Source organism: Thermobia domestica, chromosome 10, assembly GCF_964235325.1.
Source record: "Thermobia domestica chromosome 10, izTheDome1.hap1.1, whole genome shotgun sequence".
Lineage (NCBI taxonomy): Eukaryota > Metazoa > Arthropoda > Insecta > Zygentoma > Lepismatidae > Thermobia > Thermobia domestica.
In genome coordinates this window covers 119,776,234-119,795,439 of record NC_137463.1, presented here as the reverse complement: position 1 = coordinate 119,795,439, position 19,206 = coordinate 119,776,234, and the positions used below count along the sequence as shown (strand labels likewise).

The 19,206-nt window shown below is 36.5% G+C and overlaps 1 protein-coding gene across 2 annotated transcripts in view; it reads left to right on the top strand.

Annotated features, from left to right (window-relative positions):
* Positions 1–16,178, top strand: part of LOC145662075 (leukocyte surface antigen CD53-like) — a 101,804-nt gene extending 85,626 nt beyond the window's left edge. For both annotated transcript variants that reach the window (XM_081727413.1, XM_081727412.1), the window contains 2 exons: positions 102–290; positions 16,013–16,178. In XM_081727413.1, coding sequence (XP_081583539.1) covers positions 102–290; positions 16,013–16,129 — 306 coding nt within the window. In that variant the 3' untranslated portion in view covers positions 16,130–16,178. The remainder of the gene's footprint in view (positions 1–101; positions 291–16,012) is intronic.
* Positions 16,179–19,206: the final 3,028 nt, after the last annotated feature.

Below are 19,206 nucleotides of genomic sequence, written 5' to 3'. Positions count from 1 at the left end.
CACTGCAAAACTGTTGATTATTGAAATGTAGTTGAAGATCAGTAATTGAAAAGAAAACGAATTCGATCGTATTACGTTAAATGATCTTATTTTGATTCCAGCAACGATGCTGTGGAGTTGATGGACCTGAAGATTGGGTGACACTAGCAAAGAAAAAGAAACCTCCATCATCTTGCAAAGACCGCAGTGGCAATATTTACCAGGAGGGATGCTGGGCGGTCATTGCTGATGTTATAGAAAAAGTAGCATTGCACATTGGTATCGCATCTTTAATCGTGCTTGCTTTAGAGGTACGTGGTGAACTCTCTTACCAATAGACAAAATACAGCTTTAGTACACTAAAGCAGGATTTCTCAACCTGCGGGTCTCGAACATAAGCGGAAGAGATAAATATAATTAGAATCTAATACCGGAAAATATTTTAAAATATTATTTTGATTTTTGTTCTGATATGCATATTTTTATTTTTATATATAGTGTTAACAAAATATATATATATATATATATATAGGTCTATAAAACATTTTCAACAGGTGCAGAGTTGTTTAAAAATCAATGTAAATGAAAGAGGTGATACGAAACTAATGAGATCTGCATATTGAAATATCAGAAAAATGCAAATTCAACAAACTTGAAAAATTAAAATACAATTAAAATTGAAAGCTAATGATATACCTGAGCATGGTGTAATTTCACCAGTCCGGTAATGTCTGGTTCAATCTTCGTCACGTACATTATCAACTCACTTAAAATACTAAACTTCTTTTAACTGTCCAAGTTTTTTTTAAAACCAAAATTAGAAATCATTTTATTTTTTTTTTATCATATGACCCAAAATTATGAAGTTTTAAAATTTCAATTTTGAAACAGTATGACGGATCGGATTCAATATTTATAATATGAATGAATTGACAAACTTTGGTTTTAATCCATTCGCTTTTAGGAAAGTTACTGTAGCCGCTATGTGCAAGAAATGGATTCTACTGTTATGGAAATAGACGGATATCTTGAGATCTCCGTAATAGGTATATTAAAAATCCCACTCAAGCTTATTGCGAACCAAGGGGTAGCTGGCAAGAAAATGTGATAAAATGGGGGTCATGATAGGAATTAGCTTCAGAACCACTGCACTAAAGCAAGCCACAAACACAACAACCATAACAACACATTAACATACAAATTATTGGTACCCAAAACATGATTTGGGTTTCCGGTGAATCCATATAGAACTAATTTTAAAGGCATATTTAAAAAAAATGAATAGTATGTAAAATAGAATATGTTTCTTGTAAAAATTGTCGGCTTAATTTTTAACCCAGTTGTTGTATCCAGCCGTTCTTTCAGAAAGAAATGTTCCGGGGGCACTCTTAATATTCTGGGGGCACTGCTAGTAATATTTTATTTATTTTTAGGCTATATTATAGACGTATTATTTTGGTGTCCTCTGGGGGGCACTCTCAGAGCTACGGGGGGCAGTGCCCACCAAAAAACATGCCTGGAAGAAACACTGGTTGTATCAAATAACTGTCGGTAGTTTTCTTTCCTATCATGTTAGCTTCTAATACTTTCAAAGCTTTCGTCAGGTTTCGTTTAGTTTTTGTAGCGTTTCTAAGTTTTGTGTGAAGTAAGTCCACTTTCTTATTAGATACGAACCACTGTAATTAGAAGGGTCATCCTTACGCACTGTATAGATTTATTACCGTATGACAGACATCAAAACAGAGGGTATTTTAGGTTTCTTTAAAAGTTATATGAGGGTGTAGATGCAAAAGTGGCAATCTCCAATTTTTTGAGAAATTGAGTTAGAAATTGAGGAGACACTGTATTGTTTGAAGGGTCCCCGACCGAGCGGTGAAGTCTGTTTGGATCAAAACCTACATCTTCGCAGTAGAAACTGAAGGCGAATATCACGATTTTTTTTTCAAAACTTGCAATCTCCACTACCCGATGCGATTCAAAAGTGACAATCTCCACTTCAGCCAGTCAGAGGCCCGCTGGCGTCAGACGTTGCCATGGCGACTGTGTCGCTTGCCTGGAATCGTTCCAAACTTACTCACTAGTTTGTAATGAGTCAACAAGTCTGTACTAGTTCACTGCTTCACAAATGTACACCGAGGCCTATCACCTGTTCTATTGTCAACACAGCAAAAACTTTAACCCTTTTAAATTCTTTGGCCTGTATACAGGCCATGGCGTCGACCTTCGGAATTTGCTTTATAAATCTCTAGTAAAGCTTTGCACATCGTTTTTTTTTTTTTTTTCAGTTATTCAGGTACGGAAGCATCAAAGAACATTGTTTTATGGGCATATTGCAGTCACGTGTGGGATGCCTGGGGGCAGTGACGTCACAAACAACAAAGGCAGCTTGTAGAAAAGGGTAAATATTAGAACTTTTTAAAAAAATTCGTAACGCATCCCTATTAATCGTAGAAACATAGTTTGTACCTCGTCGGTTTTGTTATAAAGCAGAGTTTCCAAATTTAGCACTCAAATTTCTCTATTATGTACCAGAAGCGGGAAAATCCCGCCCAAATCGAAAAAAGGATTTCTTTTTGCAGGAGAAAATTGCCCTTTTGTTCTAAATTTCTTCCCTCAGGAACATTTATAGACATATAGAAGTGGTACCGTTGGAAACCTACTCTTATTTGGAACAAAGCGAGATACAAATCATGATCCTAGAGTAAATAGAAATGTGCCAGGAACTTTTCCAATATTTGAATTTTTGCTTTATTTACACATTTTTAGTCAATGAGTTTAGTAAAGTATCTACAGTATTATCACTATGTATCCTAAAATCATGCATCGTACCTCGTTCTCTTCGGCATGAATCAGCCTTTCGAACGGATAAAGTGCATACCCCTATCGTGCACCTGAGGGGAGAAAATTCCCCCAAAAGGGAAATGTTTGTGAAAAACTCTTCACGTTCATTTTCAAAACTTGCAATCTCCAATTTTGAAACAGTAATTACAAAAAATGAACTTGCTCTGAGGAAAATTTATGTTCAACCCCCTAATATTGCTACAATCTACTATGCCAAAAAATCTGTACCTTAAAATCTTATGGGGTTTACGAGATATCAATTAATCGCTCGTCCTGAAAAAATCGGCCGAGTGGAGATTGCCACTTTTGCATCTACACCCCCCATGGAAAGGTAAAAGAGGACATATGCTAATCCTAGCACTGTAGTATCCCAGGTAACTATTGATTCATTGTGATCTGATATAAAATTAGTATTCCACCAACATTTCAAGTTTATCTTGGAAAGAGGTTTTACATCGACATAATCAGAGTATCACATTTTCATTGGTATACATATTGCTATGTCATTGATTAAATTGTATACTGAATCCCAGCTCCCTTTAAATTATGCTCCTATTCAACTTCGTTAATCATTAAATGCTTGTAAAGTTCTAATAATATTATAAGTCAGTTGGCGATGTAATGCTGCTGTAAAATGTATTGTATATCGCTCACAGAGTGATAATGATTAGTAGAGCAACCCTATTATGCTTTACTTTTTGTTTAATTATGCTTTATTTTTTTGCAAATTATGGTTTATTATGCTTTATTGTTAATTTTAATCATGGTTTTACATTAATCCTATGTAACGTACAATATTTACTATACATTAAATTCTAAATATCTTGATCTGTTTATTAATATTTTATGCAACCACTTTCTTTTATATTTAATGAATTTTCTACTTAATACACTCTGTAAAGAAAAAATAGCGACACCTCAATTTTTAAGCTAACTTACACATAAAACCATAGTGGAAGCCTGTTAGAAGAGGAATAAAAAGAAACGAAGAGTGGGATAGTTCATTTGCGTTATCTGTGACACCTGTGGTGTACGACATCGCTTGCCAATTGTTTGTGTATCAGTAATATTTTTGCTAGATGGCACTGAGTGCGTCTCGTAAATTATTGTAGTGCCAATTTTGCATTGCATTTGTGATGTGTAGGCTGAGTAAATAGCATTTTATGATTGTTCTTTGCTTTCTCATTGTTTGGACAGTGTCAAGTGGCAAAATTGTTCTTGTCCAGCGTTGTTTGTGTGTGATATTGTAAATAAATAAGATGGGTAAGAAATGTGATTTGTTGTCATATGAACAGGACATAATTCATGATTTGCGCAGCTAAGGCAAATCTCTAAGGGAATAGATGGAATACTGAAAATCCATCATTCTACGGCAGGAAGAGTAATTCACAAGTGGAAACAGCATAACAAATCGTCCCTTCGTCAACAGTGTGAAAGAAAAAAGAAAGCATCACCCAGAACAGATTGCTATAGCACTGCAGATTTAAGGAGTGATTCCCCCCAAAAAAAACGCTTCTGTAATTTGACATGATCTTGGAACTGCAGTTACTCGTACAACTGTATTGTCTTGACTGTATGAAGAGTATATTACAAAGAAGAAACCGCGTAGAAAGTCGAAACGGATAAAACACAGAGTACTTCAACATGTAGTTTTGTGAGTCGATATGCAACTTGAAGTTATGACAACTGCAAGTACGTCGTTTTCTTCGTTGAAAAGAAGTTTAGAATAGTGGGAAACGATGGTGGTGTGAAGTTGTGGATACGAACAAGCAAGGAACTTGACAAGGATTTTGCTTAAGTGATGCAAATATTCAGTTACTGAGTAATGGTATGGGCTTGGTTCACCGTTAAAGACGTCAGAACGACGGATATATGTGAAGGATCGTTTGATGCACGAAAATATCTTCAAATTCTGGTACGTAATGTTCTTACAACAGCTACAGATGACTTTTCTGAAGAAAATTTGGACTACTTCCTTTTCCAGGACGATAATGCTTCATGTCACCGAGCGAAACTCGTTAATACGTGGTTCAAGAATATGACTATTTAGAGACTCATGTGGCCTACAAACTCACCTGACATGAATCCAGCTGAAAATTTGTGGATCAATATGAGCAGAAGATTCAATAGACAACTATCTCACATAGAATGGAATTCAAGGAACAGATAATCTGGGTGTTATTCCGTGAAATCGAGGTTGCATTTTGCAAGAGCCTTGTTACCAAAGGGCTCCGATGATTCGCTGCACTGCAGAAAGCCCATGGTGCACATTCAAAATACTAGTTTGGTGTATGGTATTTCCCGATGTTTGCACACAATATGTCTTACCCTTAAGAAATTCCATTTCTTGTTTTCTGCTATTGTTGTTGATCTTTTTCAGTTTTATGTATAACTCTTCCTATAAACGATTTTGCTCAAAACACACATAGCTACTTATATATGCATATAAATTCATTAAATTCATGTCAAAAGCCTGAAACTTTGGCGCAAGTATTAAGAATGAACTGCTCATTAGGAATATGCATTGTAATACTATCAGGAATTCATGTAAAAAATCATATTGATTAAAGTATGTTGCGAAAACCATTCCCGAGCAAGTGTCGCTATTTTTTCTTTACAGAGTGTACACTGTAAAGAGATACGCTTTACTCGAGTCAGTTTTTTATCATTTGTGTGCGCCTTAGAGGTGCATATATACAGAAAGGGAAAGTAAAAATACAGAGAGGGAAAGTAAAAAGTACAGAAAATGCTCAAGTTCAAGAGGTACACATAACAATATAGTGTGGAGTTTTGTACTATTCATTGTTGGCGGAAAATTTTCTTCCTCCTGCACATCAAAGGATTACACCGAAAAGATTACAAAGGTAAAAAAAAATAAGCTTTATTATATATATAATATTTAATAATATTAATATTATAATTGTATTAATGTTATAATAATATTTTTTTTACCTTTGTAATCTTTTCGGTGTAATCCTTTGATGTGCAGGAGGAAGAAAATTTTTCGCCAACAAGTACATGTATATACATACTGTATATATATATACAGTGTGCTCTTTAGTCATTTATTCGTGGTTGTGCATTAATTACAGATCTTTTACAATTGCATACACGTCCACCATCATGAAGTGTTTCTGTTGCAACAAATAGGGCTCTAGAATGAAACTGAGTTCTTAATGCGCTCTTTGATCTGGTGAAATATTTTTAATTTAACCAAATTTCTTCTTAAAAGAAATAGCAGTAGGCAAATTTCATCAATACTCATGCACTAAGATATATAATTACTACTATTTAATATTCAAATACAGACTTTAATATAAACTTCATGTACAAAATTTTGTATATAAACAAATACTTGTTTTCTACTGCGACAAATTATCAATATCTATATCTATCCATCTATCTATCTATCTATCTATCTATGTATCTATCTATCTATCTATCTATCTATCTATCTATATATATATATATATATATATATATATATATATATATATATATATATATATATATATATATATATATATATATATATATATATAATAAAAGTGACTATATTTGTAACTTAACAAGTCTTGAACCACCAGATTGATCTCGATAAAAATTTTCAACAGGCCTGGGATGGTTTTTATCATTTCAGTTTGAAGGTGCAACTTGGAGGAAGGAAGTGCGGATATATATTGAAAATTACCGATCTTGGTGTCGAATACATAGTTTCCGGGGTCACTGAGATGAACAGTGACATTTCCGATGAAGCTTAAATTCAAATTAGGCACTGCAACTTGGGGCAGGAGAGGGGAGATATGTAAAATGATCGAAAATGAATGACATTAATGTCAAATCCATAGTTTTGGGGGTTGCTGAGATGATCAGGGACATTTCCGATGAAACTTAAATTCAAATTCAGCACTGCAATTTGGGGGAAGGAGAGGGGAGCTATATAAAATCATCGAAAATGACCGATATTAATGTCAAATCCAGTTTTCGGGGTTGCTGAGATGAACAGTAACATTTCCGATGCTGTTTAAATAAATGTGGCTCAGTGGTAGAGCATTCACCTCCGGTGCTTGGGGTCCTTAGTTCGATCCCAGCTCCGCCGTGTGGACTTTGTGGTGAACAAACACCGTGCTCGGGGGTTTTCTTGGGGTTCTCCCGTTTCCTCCCACTTTCTTTGTTCTACCATTTCACTCATCTCTCATCATCACCGTCTCCTTTAGCCTAACCGGCATAACCCTAGCACGTAAAACTTAAAGATGCTGTTTAAATAAAAATTCAGGCCTCCAACTTAAGGGAGGGGAAGGGGAGATATACACAAATGATTGAAAAGTATAGCAGTGTTGAATCCATAGTTTTCGGGGTCGCTGATGTGAACAGTGACATTTCCGATGCCGCTTAAATCCAAATTCAGCCCCCATTAGTACTCCTGAAGGTGGAAGGTGACATGTAAAAGTAATTGAAAATGACCGATACTATTTTATTTATTTATTGAACAATTTCCCAGATACAGCATAACTTTGCCATTTTACACAGGGACATGCTAACAAAAGAAAGAAAAAAAACAAGACAACAATAACAACAACATAGAAAAAAAAGAGTGTAAAAGTAAAACTATTCCGTCAAAGCTCGTTTAATTGCTCTTTCAAACACTGGGTAGCTCGAAAAAATGTCCACATCAGTTGTTACTTGATTATAACTGTTTGGTATTCTATAAAAAAAGAGACCTCTGTATAACAGCCAACCTAGGACGGGCAAGATGGAATAGGTGGGTATTCCGAGTGATGCGGGAAGGGACACGTAAGGATAGTTCCTGAAGTAATATTTCCGATCTTAAGGTTCCATTAACTATTTTATGTAGATATTTCAGGTCAGAGATAATTCTGCGTACTTCAGGAGTCTGAATATTAAGACGTCGCAAGAGCTCCTTCCTAGATAATATTCGGAGTGCAGGAACACGAAATCGGACTATAGCAATGAAGAAATTGAGAACAGAATCAAGTCTGGAGAGATGTGTAGGTGCTGCCATGGCCCATATGGGAGAGCAGTATTCGATCTTGGGCGCTATTAAAGTCTTATAAAAAGTTGCTAATGAAGAAACAGTGCGTAGTTCGGTGAATCGATAAAGAAGTCCCAACATGCGCATTGAATTCTTTAGTATTGAGGAGATGTGGTCAGAGAAGGTGAGTTTTGAATCAAAGATGACACCAAGATCGTTATGACTAGCAGAATGTGTGATAGGGGAATCGTTGATATGGTATGTGGAGGGAACAGGAGACTTTTTCAAAGTAATAGTAATACTGTCACATTTCTTACTGTTGAGTTTCAAGTGCCACTAGGTCGAATCATAGGTTTTGGGGTCCCTAAGTTCATTGGTGACAGTTTTGGTGCCCTTTATATCCAAAATAAGGTCTTTAATAATAACGAACGGAAGTTTCATATGTTAAATTCTTTAATATTTGTCGCTGCTGAAATGTATGCACTTGAGCGGTGTATGTGTATACATGTAAATAAGATCACCTCTCTTTTTGAGTTATTCGAAAAATATACAAATAATAAAGAGGGATTCTTATCAGAAGTCAGGAAACTAAAAAGTAAAATTAAAAGCTGTTGCTTTAAGTATTTTTCGTGCTTGTGAAATACGTTGCATATATCCTGAAGACACATTAAAGCAAATAAGATTAGCATCAGGCGAAGAATAAGGTAATACACGTCACTCACTCTGACGACACTAAACGAAAACTTGATAAACAGCTGCACATAAAAAGGTCTGTATGTGCACACTTTCCTTTGTTGACAAAGTTTTCGTCAATATTATGATACATGGATAACAATATCAAAGTTACATACATATATATAATTAATGTATATACAACTAGGTATGTTCTAATTTATAAGGCCTATCTTGTTACAAAGTAGTGCTAACTTATTTTTCATGAGAGGCTTTGTCAGCAAATCTGCCAGCTGTTCTTTTGTTGACAGCTGGTTCATCCCTAATTCTTCTTGAGTTACCCTTTCGCGAATAAAGAACTGCTTGGTCTGAATATGTTTGGTCTTCTTGTGGAATTCCGGGTTCTCTGCAAGTCTCACCGCTGCGCTGTTATCTACTTGAATGACGGGCATCTTCTCCAGTCGTGTAATCTCTTGGAAAAAACGTTTTAGCCAGATGACTTCCCTCGCCGCCTCTGTAGCTGTTACTAGTTCAGCTTCTGTGGTTGAGGTCGTTACCATACTTTGACGTTGACAACCAACTTATCCAGAATACAGCACAAGCACTCCCGTGGTTGACTTCCCTGTTTTCTCACAACCAGCAAAGTTAGCATCACTGTAGCATTTAAGAATACTTGTATTCTTGTTATGCTGATAAACAATTCCTAGCTCAACGGTACCTCTTATGTACCTAAATACACGTTTTAGTCTCATGACATCAGTGTCTGTAGGATGTTCAAGAGTTCTTGAAAGCACACTCACACTGTTGTAGGCAATATCTGGCCTCGTACCTAGCATTAGATACATCAAACAACCCACTGCCTTGCGATAAGGATAGTCTTTGTTTACCTTTTCTTTTTCACATGTTTCCATTTTAATAACAAGTGTTGTTACTGCTCTACACACATCAAAATGGAACTTCTGAAGTAGTCTTTTGGTGTATGTTGTCTGATGTATCTTGATATCGTCATTACCACGTCTCTCTATTTCCAATCCCAGGAAGTAGTGAGGCTCTTCTTGAACAGTTATCTTGAATTCGCTTTTCAGTGTCGCTAGGAATTCATCAACTTTTTCTTTGTTACTAAATGCGACCAGGTCATCATCCACATAAAGAATTAAAAGAATCTTATCCGTATCTCTTTCCCGAATAAAAAGGCATGGATCAGCATAACTTTTCTTAAAACCCTGATTAAGCAAGAAATCACCAAACCGTCTGTTCCAACAACGGGGGGCTTGCTTCAATCCGTACGGACTTCTCTTAAGTTTGCACACCTTTTCTAAGCCATCCTGGTACCCTTCTGCCTGCTTTATATATATATTTCTCCTTCTAGATTTCCATATAGAAAAGCTGTGGGTACGTCAAATTGCAGTAGATGTAGTCCTTCATTCGCTGCTACACTCAACATTGCTCTTATTGTACCAAGTTTTGCCACTGGACTAAAGGTCTGCTTGTAGTCGATGTCTTTCTTCTGACTAAAACCTTTCGCCACTAGTCTCGCTTTGTATTTCTCAATGCTACCATCTGGGTTATTCTTAACCTTGTACACCCATTTACACGGAATTGCCTTTTTTCCTTGCGGTAACTAGCATAGCTCCCATGTCTCATTCTCGCGCAACGACTCTATTTCCTTGTCCATTGCCTTCTTCCATTCAAAACGTTCTTTGCTTTGTATGGCTTCGTCATAGGAACTGAGACTGTCTAAGTCATTAACTAACTCTTCTACGGCCATCACATAATCGTCGTATTTTGCAGGTTTCTTCAGAGTCGCTCGGTCTCGCAACGCTATGCCCTGACCATTAAGTTTCTCTTCCGTATTCGACTTGGGAAACACTAGCGGTTTCTTTTCTTCTTTCAGTTTTACCGATTCTTGTTTGACTATAGGTTTTGAGACCTCTTTCGGTTCTCTATTCTGAACGTCCCTTGTTCGTAGTTGTACTTCTTCTCTAGAAGTTTCTTCAAGTGTACTCTCTTTGAAAATGACGTCTCTGGAGATAATAACTCTTCTTTCTTCTTTAATCCAGACTCGATATGCTTCGTCTCCATTGTAATCAATGAGATATCCTTGCTTGGCTTTCTTGTCCATCTTTCTTCTTTTCTGTACCGGAGTGTGCATGTAACACTTGCAACCGATCTGTCTCATATGCTTAATCCTTGGTCTTTTCTGCTTCCAGAGTTCATATGGACTGACACGCTTTTGTGAAGATTTTCCGGTCCTGTTAAGAATGTAGATCGCTGTTGAGGCCATTTCTGCCCACATGTCTTGCAGAAATTGCACTTCTTGGTTAGAGTAAAGGAACGTTCTTGCCATTTCCACAATGGTTCTATTCTCACGCTCACTGCCACCTTTTGTTCCGGCGTATAAGGCGCTGTGAACCGTTGATGGATGCCATACTCCTTGAGTATCTTCAGTACTTCGGCATTATCGAACTCTCCTCCGTTGTCGCTAAGAAACTCTCTAATGGTGTGTCCTTCTGCCTTGTAACTGGCTAACACCTGTTTCAAGGCATCTTTCACTTCTGACTTTTGATGTAGAAAAACACCAAACCTGTACTTTGAATAATCGTCTCTGAATATACCTAAGTACTTGTACTTCTGGAACGATTCACTAAAGGGACCACAGACATCCGCTGATAATAACTGTCACACTGAAGATGAAGGTTTTCTACTACTAAGCGGTAGTCTGTGCGCTTTCCCGTAAACGTAACAGTCACAGAGAACATTTTCATCTTTCACAGAAATATTCAGCTCTTTCTTCATTAAATCTTTGATATGTTGCTTGTCCTGATGTCCCCATCTGCTATGGTAATATTGTAAAAGAGCTTTATCAGACACCACAACATTCACTTCTTCACAATTTCTTGAGGGACTTGTTCAAACTTCTAACAAACACTCTGTAGTAGCGGACGTAAATTTACTATTCCTATTCCTATCTGTGCGGCCAAAACTGAGAACATATTTTTCGTAATATTCGGAACGTACTACACATCCTAAGGATTAAGTCCACTTTATTGCCTTTCACTTTTGAAAGCACTTTGACGTCACCTTTCCCTAATGCAAGCAGCTTCTCTTTATCTGCTGCTGAATACTACTCGGGTTCTCAAACTTCTGATAATTGAGGAAGAAATCGGGTGTGTGTATTACATGCTTCGTTGTACCATTATCAATCCACCAAACAAAAGGACCATTTTCTGTAGAACATTCTTCGTTCGCAGAATAGACAATTGTCAACTTGGGTTCACTAGATTTCTGATTCTTCTTCTTATTATTCTTAGGCGGTTTCCCATCTGCAATCCACTTTTTGCATGTTCGAACCCAATGCACTCTACGTCTGCAGTAATTACAAATATCGTCTTTCTTCACCTTCTTCTGTAATTGGTTTGGCTGATTCACTACTAATGCTTCTTGCTCTGAAGGCGCACCCTTGTACTTGCCTACTGGTGGCCGCTGTACAAAGTTCCTTTCGAACATACACAGTTGTGTAGTCAATTCATCAAAAATACGTTGTACTTCTTTGGTCAGTAACATCCAACTTGATTTGAATGTTTCAAAAGTACTCGGTAGGATATGTAACACTTTACAGATCAACAAAAGATCCGGTAATGCAGTATGTCCTTTGTCCTTCAATCCACTGTTAAGTCCCATCCATATACTGTTCAATTTAGCTATGTGTGTGGAAACATCTTCACTTTCACTCCAAGAAAAGGCGAGAAATTCCATATAAATCTTGAACAATTGATCTGTGGAACTTACCTCAAATAGCTTCTTTAAAGCTAACCACATGTCTTCAGCCGTATCTTTCTCCATTATATTCTGGTAGACTTCGTCCGTTACTGCACTAGTTATCATCGACTTGGCATAGCTATTAGCTCTCCGGTAAACGTCAGCCTCTGCTCTATATTTCTTCTTTTCAGCTTCTGAAGCGGAATCTTCTAACGGTTCCGGTTTTCGTAACTTGCCATCCATAACTTCTAGTGTCCCTTCATGGTATTCTAATAAGTCCCTAATTTTTTTTTCCATACGGGCCACTCTTTCTCACACGATAACGGCTTTATATTCTTTAACAAATCCATCTTCGTGTTTAAAGAAAGAAAGAAAAATAAAAAAACTGACACAGACCAACTAACCTACTAGGTACATTTGAATACAACCGTCTTGACTTTTACTACTAGGAAACGTAAAATGCAATAAATCTACTTGTATTTGCCCTTCACACCACAACAGTTGCACTTCACTCAGAATATGCATATGTCACTAGCACACCTAAAATAATGCGTAAGACGTTCGTCGCACTATTTAAGCACTTAAAACCAGACACAGCAGTTTCGGAAAATTTCAGTAAGTACACTGGGCCCATAACCAGTATGTTGGAAATTTTACAAAAAGAAAAAAAACATTAAATAAAATACGTGAGTGTCTTACCTCAGTTTCCGCAAGCGTGGTTTCCTTTCGTCGTCTAGGATAAAAAAAAAACTTCACTTATAGGTAATGCTCCCCTTGATCTTCCTATCTTCTAGAAGATTCGACGTGATTTTCACACTGTCTGTCTGTCCTGTGCACAGGCTGGAGTCCAATATTAATTCGACATACACGTGCCAACTTCCTGCAGCACTAACTTCCAGTAACTATAAAACTCACACCGGAGCTCGTAATTATACTCCACTTAATATTAAACTCACTTATGTGTTAGGTACACAATCTGTGTTGACCGCACTCGACGATAGTTGCATACGACTGCTTCCTACAGAACAACAACTTCCAGCTCACAGCACCCACACTAAACACGAACTGTGTGTGTGTCTGTGCATATTCGTAGTCTCCCGCTCGCTACTACAACTGCACTTACGTATTGTCACTAGAAGGCGTAAGGTAATACACGTCACTCACTCTGACGTCACTAAACGAAAACTTGATAAACAACTGCACATAAAAAGGTCTGTATGTGCAACAAAGATTACTTAAGATAATTTAAATGCGTTATAATAATTAATCTAACTAGGATTATATTTTAGTATCTCCTGTAGCCATAACTCCGTTCTACCACGCTGCTAACTTTAAAGGAATGGTGCAAATATATTTGTTGCCACAAAATTTCCCTAATCTAACACAAGAATCGTAATTACTCAATGATCTTAACTGTAAACTAGTAAATATAAAATAGTTCTCATTTTAAAAGCATAATGTAGTAAAACATATGAAAATTTCAATTTTTCCGCTTTTTACCAAGCTCGGGAAGAAAACGGTAAAAAAAACTGTTTCTTTTTACCCAAAATTTCCGTTTTTTTTTCCAAGCCTTTACAACACTAGGCACAATAGTTCGATGTAAAGTACTGATACGTTAATGCAGCTGTATTGATTGAAACTTCTTGGATATATTAAAGTTGTGATTTATTTTTCTTTTCTCCTGTTCAACGTCTATATAGTGAATGAAAGAATTCTTTGATAAAAAAGAAGGCATAAAAGTAAATGGCCAGGTTTTCAGCACAATAAGGTATGCTGATGACATAGCACCGATAGCAGACAACGAAAAGGACTTGCAGGAAGCACTTTCAAACTTCAATGACTAACTGCAAAAAACATGCAAAATGAAAATAAATAGAAGAAAACCAAAGTGATAAAGTGCACAAGAGCAGGACAGAAAGAGGCAAACACACGGCTAGAGAGAAAGAGAGAGAGAGAGAGAGAGAAAATCGAAGACGTTAAGACGTTCCCCCATTTAGGAAGTCTAATATCCTCGGACGGAAGAAGTAAAAAAGACCTAAGTTCCAGAATAGCGCAGGCTAAACAAACATTCAATAGGAAAAGAAGACTGCCAACATCAAGAAATATGTCGTTGGATGTTCGAAAACGATTTATCAAGACTCTGATATGCAACGTGGTGATTTGTGAATCAGAGACGTAGACATTGAGAAAAGCTGAAATATCCAAGCTGGAAGCATTTGAAATATGGTGTTGGCGCAGAATGTGTGTATATCATGAACCAAAAGGAAAACGAATGAAGACGTACTAAAGGAAGCTAACGAAGAACGACAGATAATGAAAATAATAGCAAAAAGAAGAAACAGCATGCTCGGCCATCTTATTCAGCACTCCGATTGATCACCGTGTTGATAGAGGGAAAGGCAGAAAGGAAACCAGGAAGAGGACTACTAAGGATAGAATGTGCAGTTACGAAGAAGAGATTTTATCAAAGTGTAAAAGAGCTCTCCCAAGGGAGAGAAATGTTTTAAAATTTTCATGTTGTCAGCAACCTACGGTTGAGGTAAGAAAGAAAAAAATGAAATGAAATCTTTGAGTTTTACGTCCCACGGTTATGCCGGTTAGGCTAAAGGAGACGGTGATGATGAGTAATGAATGAAATGGTGGAATGAATAAAGTGGGAGGAAACGGGAGAACCCCGAGAAAACCCACGCACACGATGTTTGTCCACCACAAAGTTCACTTGGCGAGGGCTGGGAGAGGTAAGAAAGAAGATCTTATTATATTAATAATCATTTTCCGCATGAAGTTATTAGTAATTGCGACTTTTATACGTCCAAGGAGCTTCCATCGATACAGTTGCATTATCGTTTCTGTTACTTATGTTGAATGATATCTTTTTCGAAAACCTTCATAAACCTGAGATACAGTATATAATGAAAAATACAATGGCTTATGTTTAACCGAAGCTCTTGATTCATACTTGATGTGTCTTCTTCTGTTCTTTTCTAAAATAAAATAAAACTCCGAGTTAATGTGTTCTGAGTCAGAAGACTATTTTTCCATTATTTTCAACGGACAAGTTCGTTACTGAATTGTCTATGTCTGTGTGCATGTGTGTCTGTAATTTGCGAATTTTTCAATTTTGAGTCCTCCATTTAAAAAAGCATCAAAAACTATCTGAGAAAGTGTTGGAATTTTTCGCGTCACTCTTAACGTTCCCGAGATATTAAGCAAAAAGTTTCCGATTTCGGGAGATTTAAGGAGCCATATCCCGGGAACCGTACGTCATAGAGAGATCATATTGGTGTTGATCAATACCTAAAAGGACGGGGAACATTTTCGTACCAAAAAGGAACCAGTGGCTTCTGGCCAACTCTTACTGTTCCCCAGATATTGGCCAAAAAGTTCGGATTTCAGGATATTTAAGGAGACATATCTCGGGAACCATACGTCACAGGGAGATGATATTTTGCGAATTTTTCAATTTTGAGCCAACCGTTGTGAGCGTATGTCTTCGTAAAACAACATATCGCAGAACGTTTTATATAACTCTTAAACAAAACTTGTGGAAAAAATTAGTACTCAAGCAAATTATAAATGAATAGATATATTACAATAATTGTTTAATGAGTATAACAATAAAGTACATAGGACAATTGGTATAAAGCCTGTAGAAGTAAGAAAAACTAATTCTTTTTAAGTTCATTCTGGCAATGTTCTTGGAGCATTCCTTACTGGCTTTATTTGAAACAAATATCATGCATCAAAGTTGATACTATTATTTTACAGGTGGTACTAATAATCTTAGCGTGTATGCTGTTATGTGATCCCGGAGATGTAAATCGTGTTTCTGGGTCGAGATATGCCTCGGGAGGACAAACCATAATTATTACTAGCGGAAGATAAAGAGTAGTTTGCTGTAAATGTAGATGTAACATAATAAAAATTTAGACCATTATAATAAACTGTGGTTTTGTTTTATAATGTAAACTCATAGGTTATGTTTAAGTTAATATAATCTGGATAGGGTACATACTAGTTCCTAAGTGAAGTCTTGACCCGACTACGGTAGGACCCATAGTATTGGAATTATGGACCTTTTAAGTTCATTTTTTTCATGTTTTCGACACCCTATAACTCCGAAAGGAAGCATTTGTGCACCCAGGTTGGTTTATACTTTTTGTCTTACCTTGGTGTCAGGAATCACCTGTCAAACGTTGTCGGTGTTGTTTTGAAACACCCTGTATAGTTGCTGCTGAACAGTATATACTTGCTGCTGAACGATATACATATTGAAGACTAGTTTCTAAATTGGAAAGGAAAGTAGATTGATAAATCGCATCGTAAAACGAATATCAGGGACGAAAACACACTTAAAGTGAAAGACAAATAAAATTTTGATATACAGTGTTTTCAAAATCGGATTTTCAAAGTGGCATGTCTTACGTTACCATTTCGTATCCTGACTGATAATTGTGCCATTTGATACCGTAAATCTATCTACAGTATTATCTCATTTACCTGTCATGATTCATTTTCAGCTATGGCCATGCATAGTTGTGCTTGACTAAGCACAATATGATCCACTTCTTTATCGTCAAACTTGTAGATAGCTGACACATTTTATAATAGGCTATAATTTTTAGCTCAAAATAACAATCTGTAAGCAGGACAGATTTAACACTAGGCCCGGTCCTCGTACAACGTTCTTACTGTCGCACGTTGGATTAAAACTTAATTAGTATGATAAAAAATTGAAAAGAATGAAAAATAATCTGTTCATATAAAATACGAAGTCCTGAATGACTGACTGACCAAGTCCAAACCGTGTAGTAAATTAGAAACGTCAAATTTAGACAGTGCTTAGGATTTGTGTCATACACATAAGAATTGATTGGAAATTCGACGAGAAATGAAAAACTATATATATACACAGGCTGTTTCAAAATTCCCTTGGCATAGGGTAACTCTGTTATTATTAGAGCTACATCAAAATGTAAGAGAAGAAATCGTATTCAAATATGACGTTTTCAATACAAACAAGTGCTTCTTCTTCTTCTTCTTCTTTTTTTTTTTTTTTTTTTTTTTTTTTTTTTTAATCGGACGAGCAATTTAGGCTGTACAGTCTTTATGCGCCCAATGTTAAATGAAAATGAAACGTTGCCATTTACCTCGATCCGTAACATAAGTGAATGTTGATGGACAGCCCCCATTTCAAACATGCCCCCATTCACCATACTCTTACAAAATTTGTCCACCTCCGTCCCGTCCTTCCATCCCCCAGTCCCAGGTAAATGTCAACGTTAAATTTTCATTTAACATTGGAGACATAAAGACTGTACAACCCAAACGGCTCGATCGATTTTAAAAAATCCTTCATGTGAGATTGAAAACATTATATTTGGAGGCGGCTTTCCCTCTCACATTTTATTGTAACTCTGATAACAACACATTTATACTATGTCAGGGGTGTTTTGAAACATCATATATATGTATAGATACATATAGATATAGATATAAATCGAAATTCTGAGGAATAGAAACATGAGATTCAGTTCTTCGACATCTCATTTAAAATAATTACATATTTTTCCAGTGTTTTTCATAGATCTATTTGATCTAGAAAAGAAGAAAAGTGGTTGGGTACAAAGGGGAGAAATTATAATGGGAATGGTTCTTTACGCACACCAAGAACCACTCATTATGAGAGGGAACGAACTTAACTGAACTGAACTGAAAAAGGCAGAGGTAAGTCTTCCCGCTGGTCAAGTGGCTAGGGTGTTTTTAGCGCAAGCCGTACTGGTTTTGATTTCCGATAGAGGAATATAAAAATTTAAATACATCATTATTCATTTTCAGTAATCCACTGTCTCATTTAGACTAAATGGTATAAACGTGGGAGGTTTAACTAATTTTATTTCTTTGTTTTACGAAGAGGTAAGTGAACTATCTACCTATGTGTAGAATTTGTTTAAAGACAACCTCAAATCAGGGGCGGATCCAGGAGGGGGGCGATCGGGGCGATCGACCCCCACAAGAGGAAACTTTCTTATTTTCTATATATAAATAAAACTCATACCAAAGTTTGGAGCCCTTAAAAAATAGCAGTATGACAACCCACCGCCCCCCCAGAAGTCGGTCCTGCATCCGCCCCTACCCCAAATACATACTATTAATTGCTATTCATTTCAAATCTCTGAAGGAGATCGCATTCATCTCAGGTGCATTAAGTTCCTGGTTCGAAGTTCGAATCGAGCTCGCGCCAAGTGAGCTTTGTTGTGGACAAACATCATGCCCATCGTTTTCCTCGAGGTTCTCTTGCTTCCTCCCCTTTCACCATTCCGTCATTTCATTCGTTCTCACTGTCATCGTTTCTCTTAGGTTGTACGGCATAACCGTAGCACTTACAACTGAAAGGTTTTATTTCATTTTTCGAATCTCGGAATTCAGTAATTAAAGACTAATCTATTCTTCTTTTGATTCGTGAATTAAGTTATTTCAAAGTTTAAACATGTGCGTGAGGTATGAAAGTGAAATAATGTAATTTTAATGCACATTTTATGAATAGTGTGAACTAATATATACGAATAGCGGTAATTGTTGTCATGATTTAAATTATTTTTCATGAAAAAGGAGCTTAAAGTGCAGCCAATATAAATTAGTTGTGGTACAGGTAGTGCTAAGTTAATCTGTTAGGAAATCGTGCATAATACATTTGTTTCGATATATTTACAGTTTGTATCTGGAATAATTAAATATCACATACAGTGAGAAGGTTCAATAACTGTATAGAAACATATTTTGAGCCTGCCTCTATAATCGTAAAATTAAGACAACATAGTGTAAGTCTATCAAATTCACTCAATTCAGTCAAGGATGATATAATGAAATTTTTCCGGTAACAGTGAGCTTGCTTTAATGTAAGTGGTAGAAAGTAAATTATTGTACGTGCTGGTTTACAATATGCAATCAAGTTAAAACAA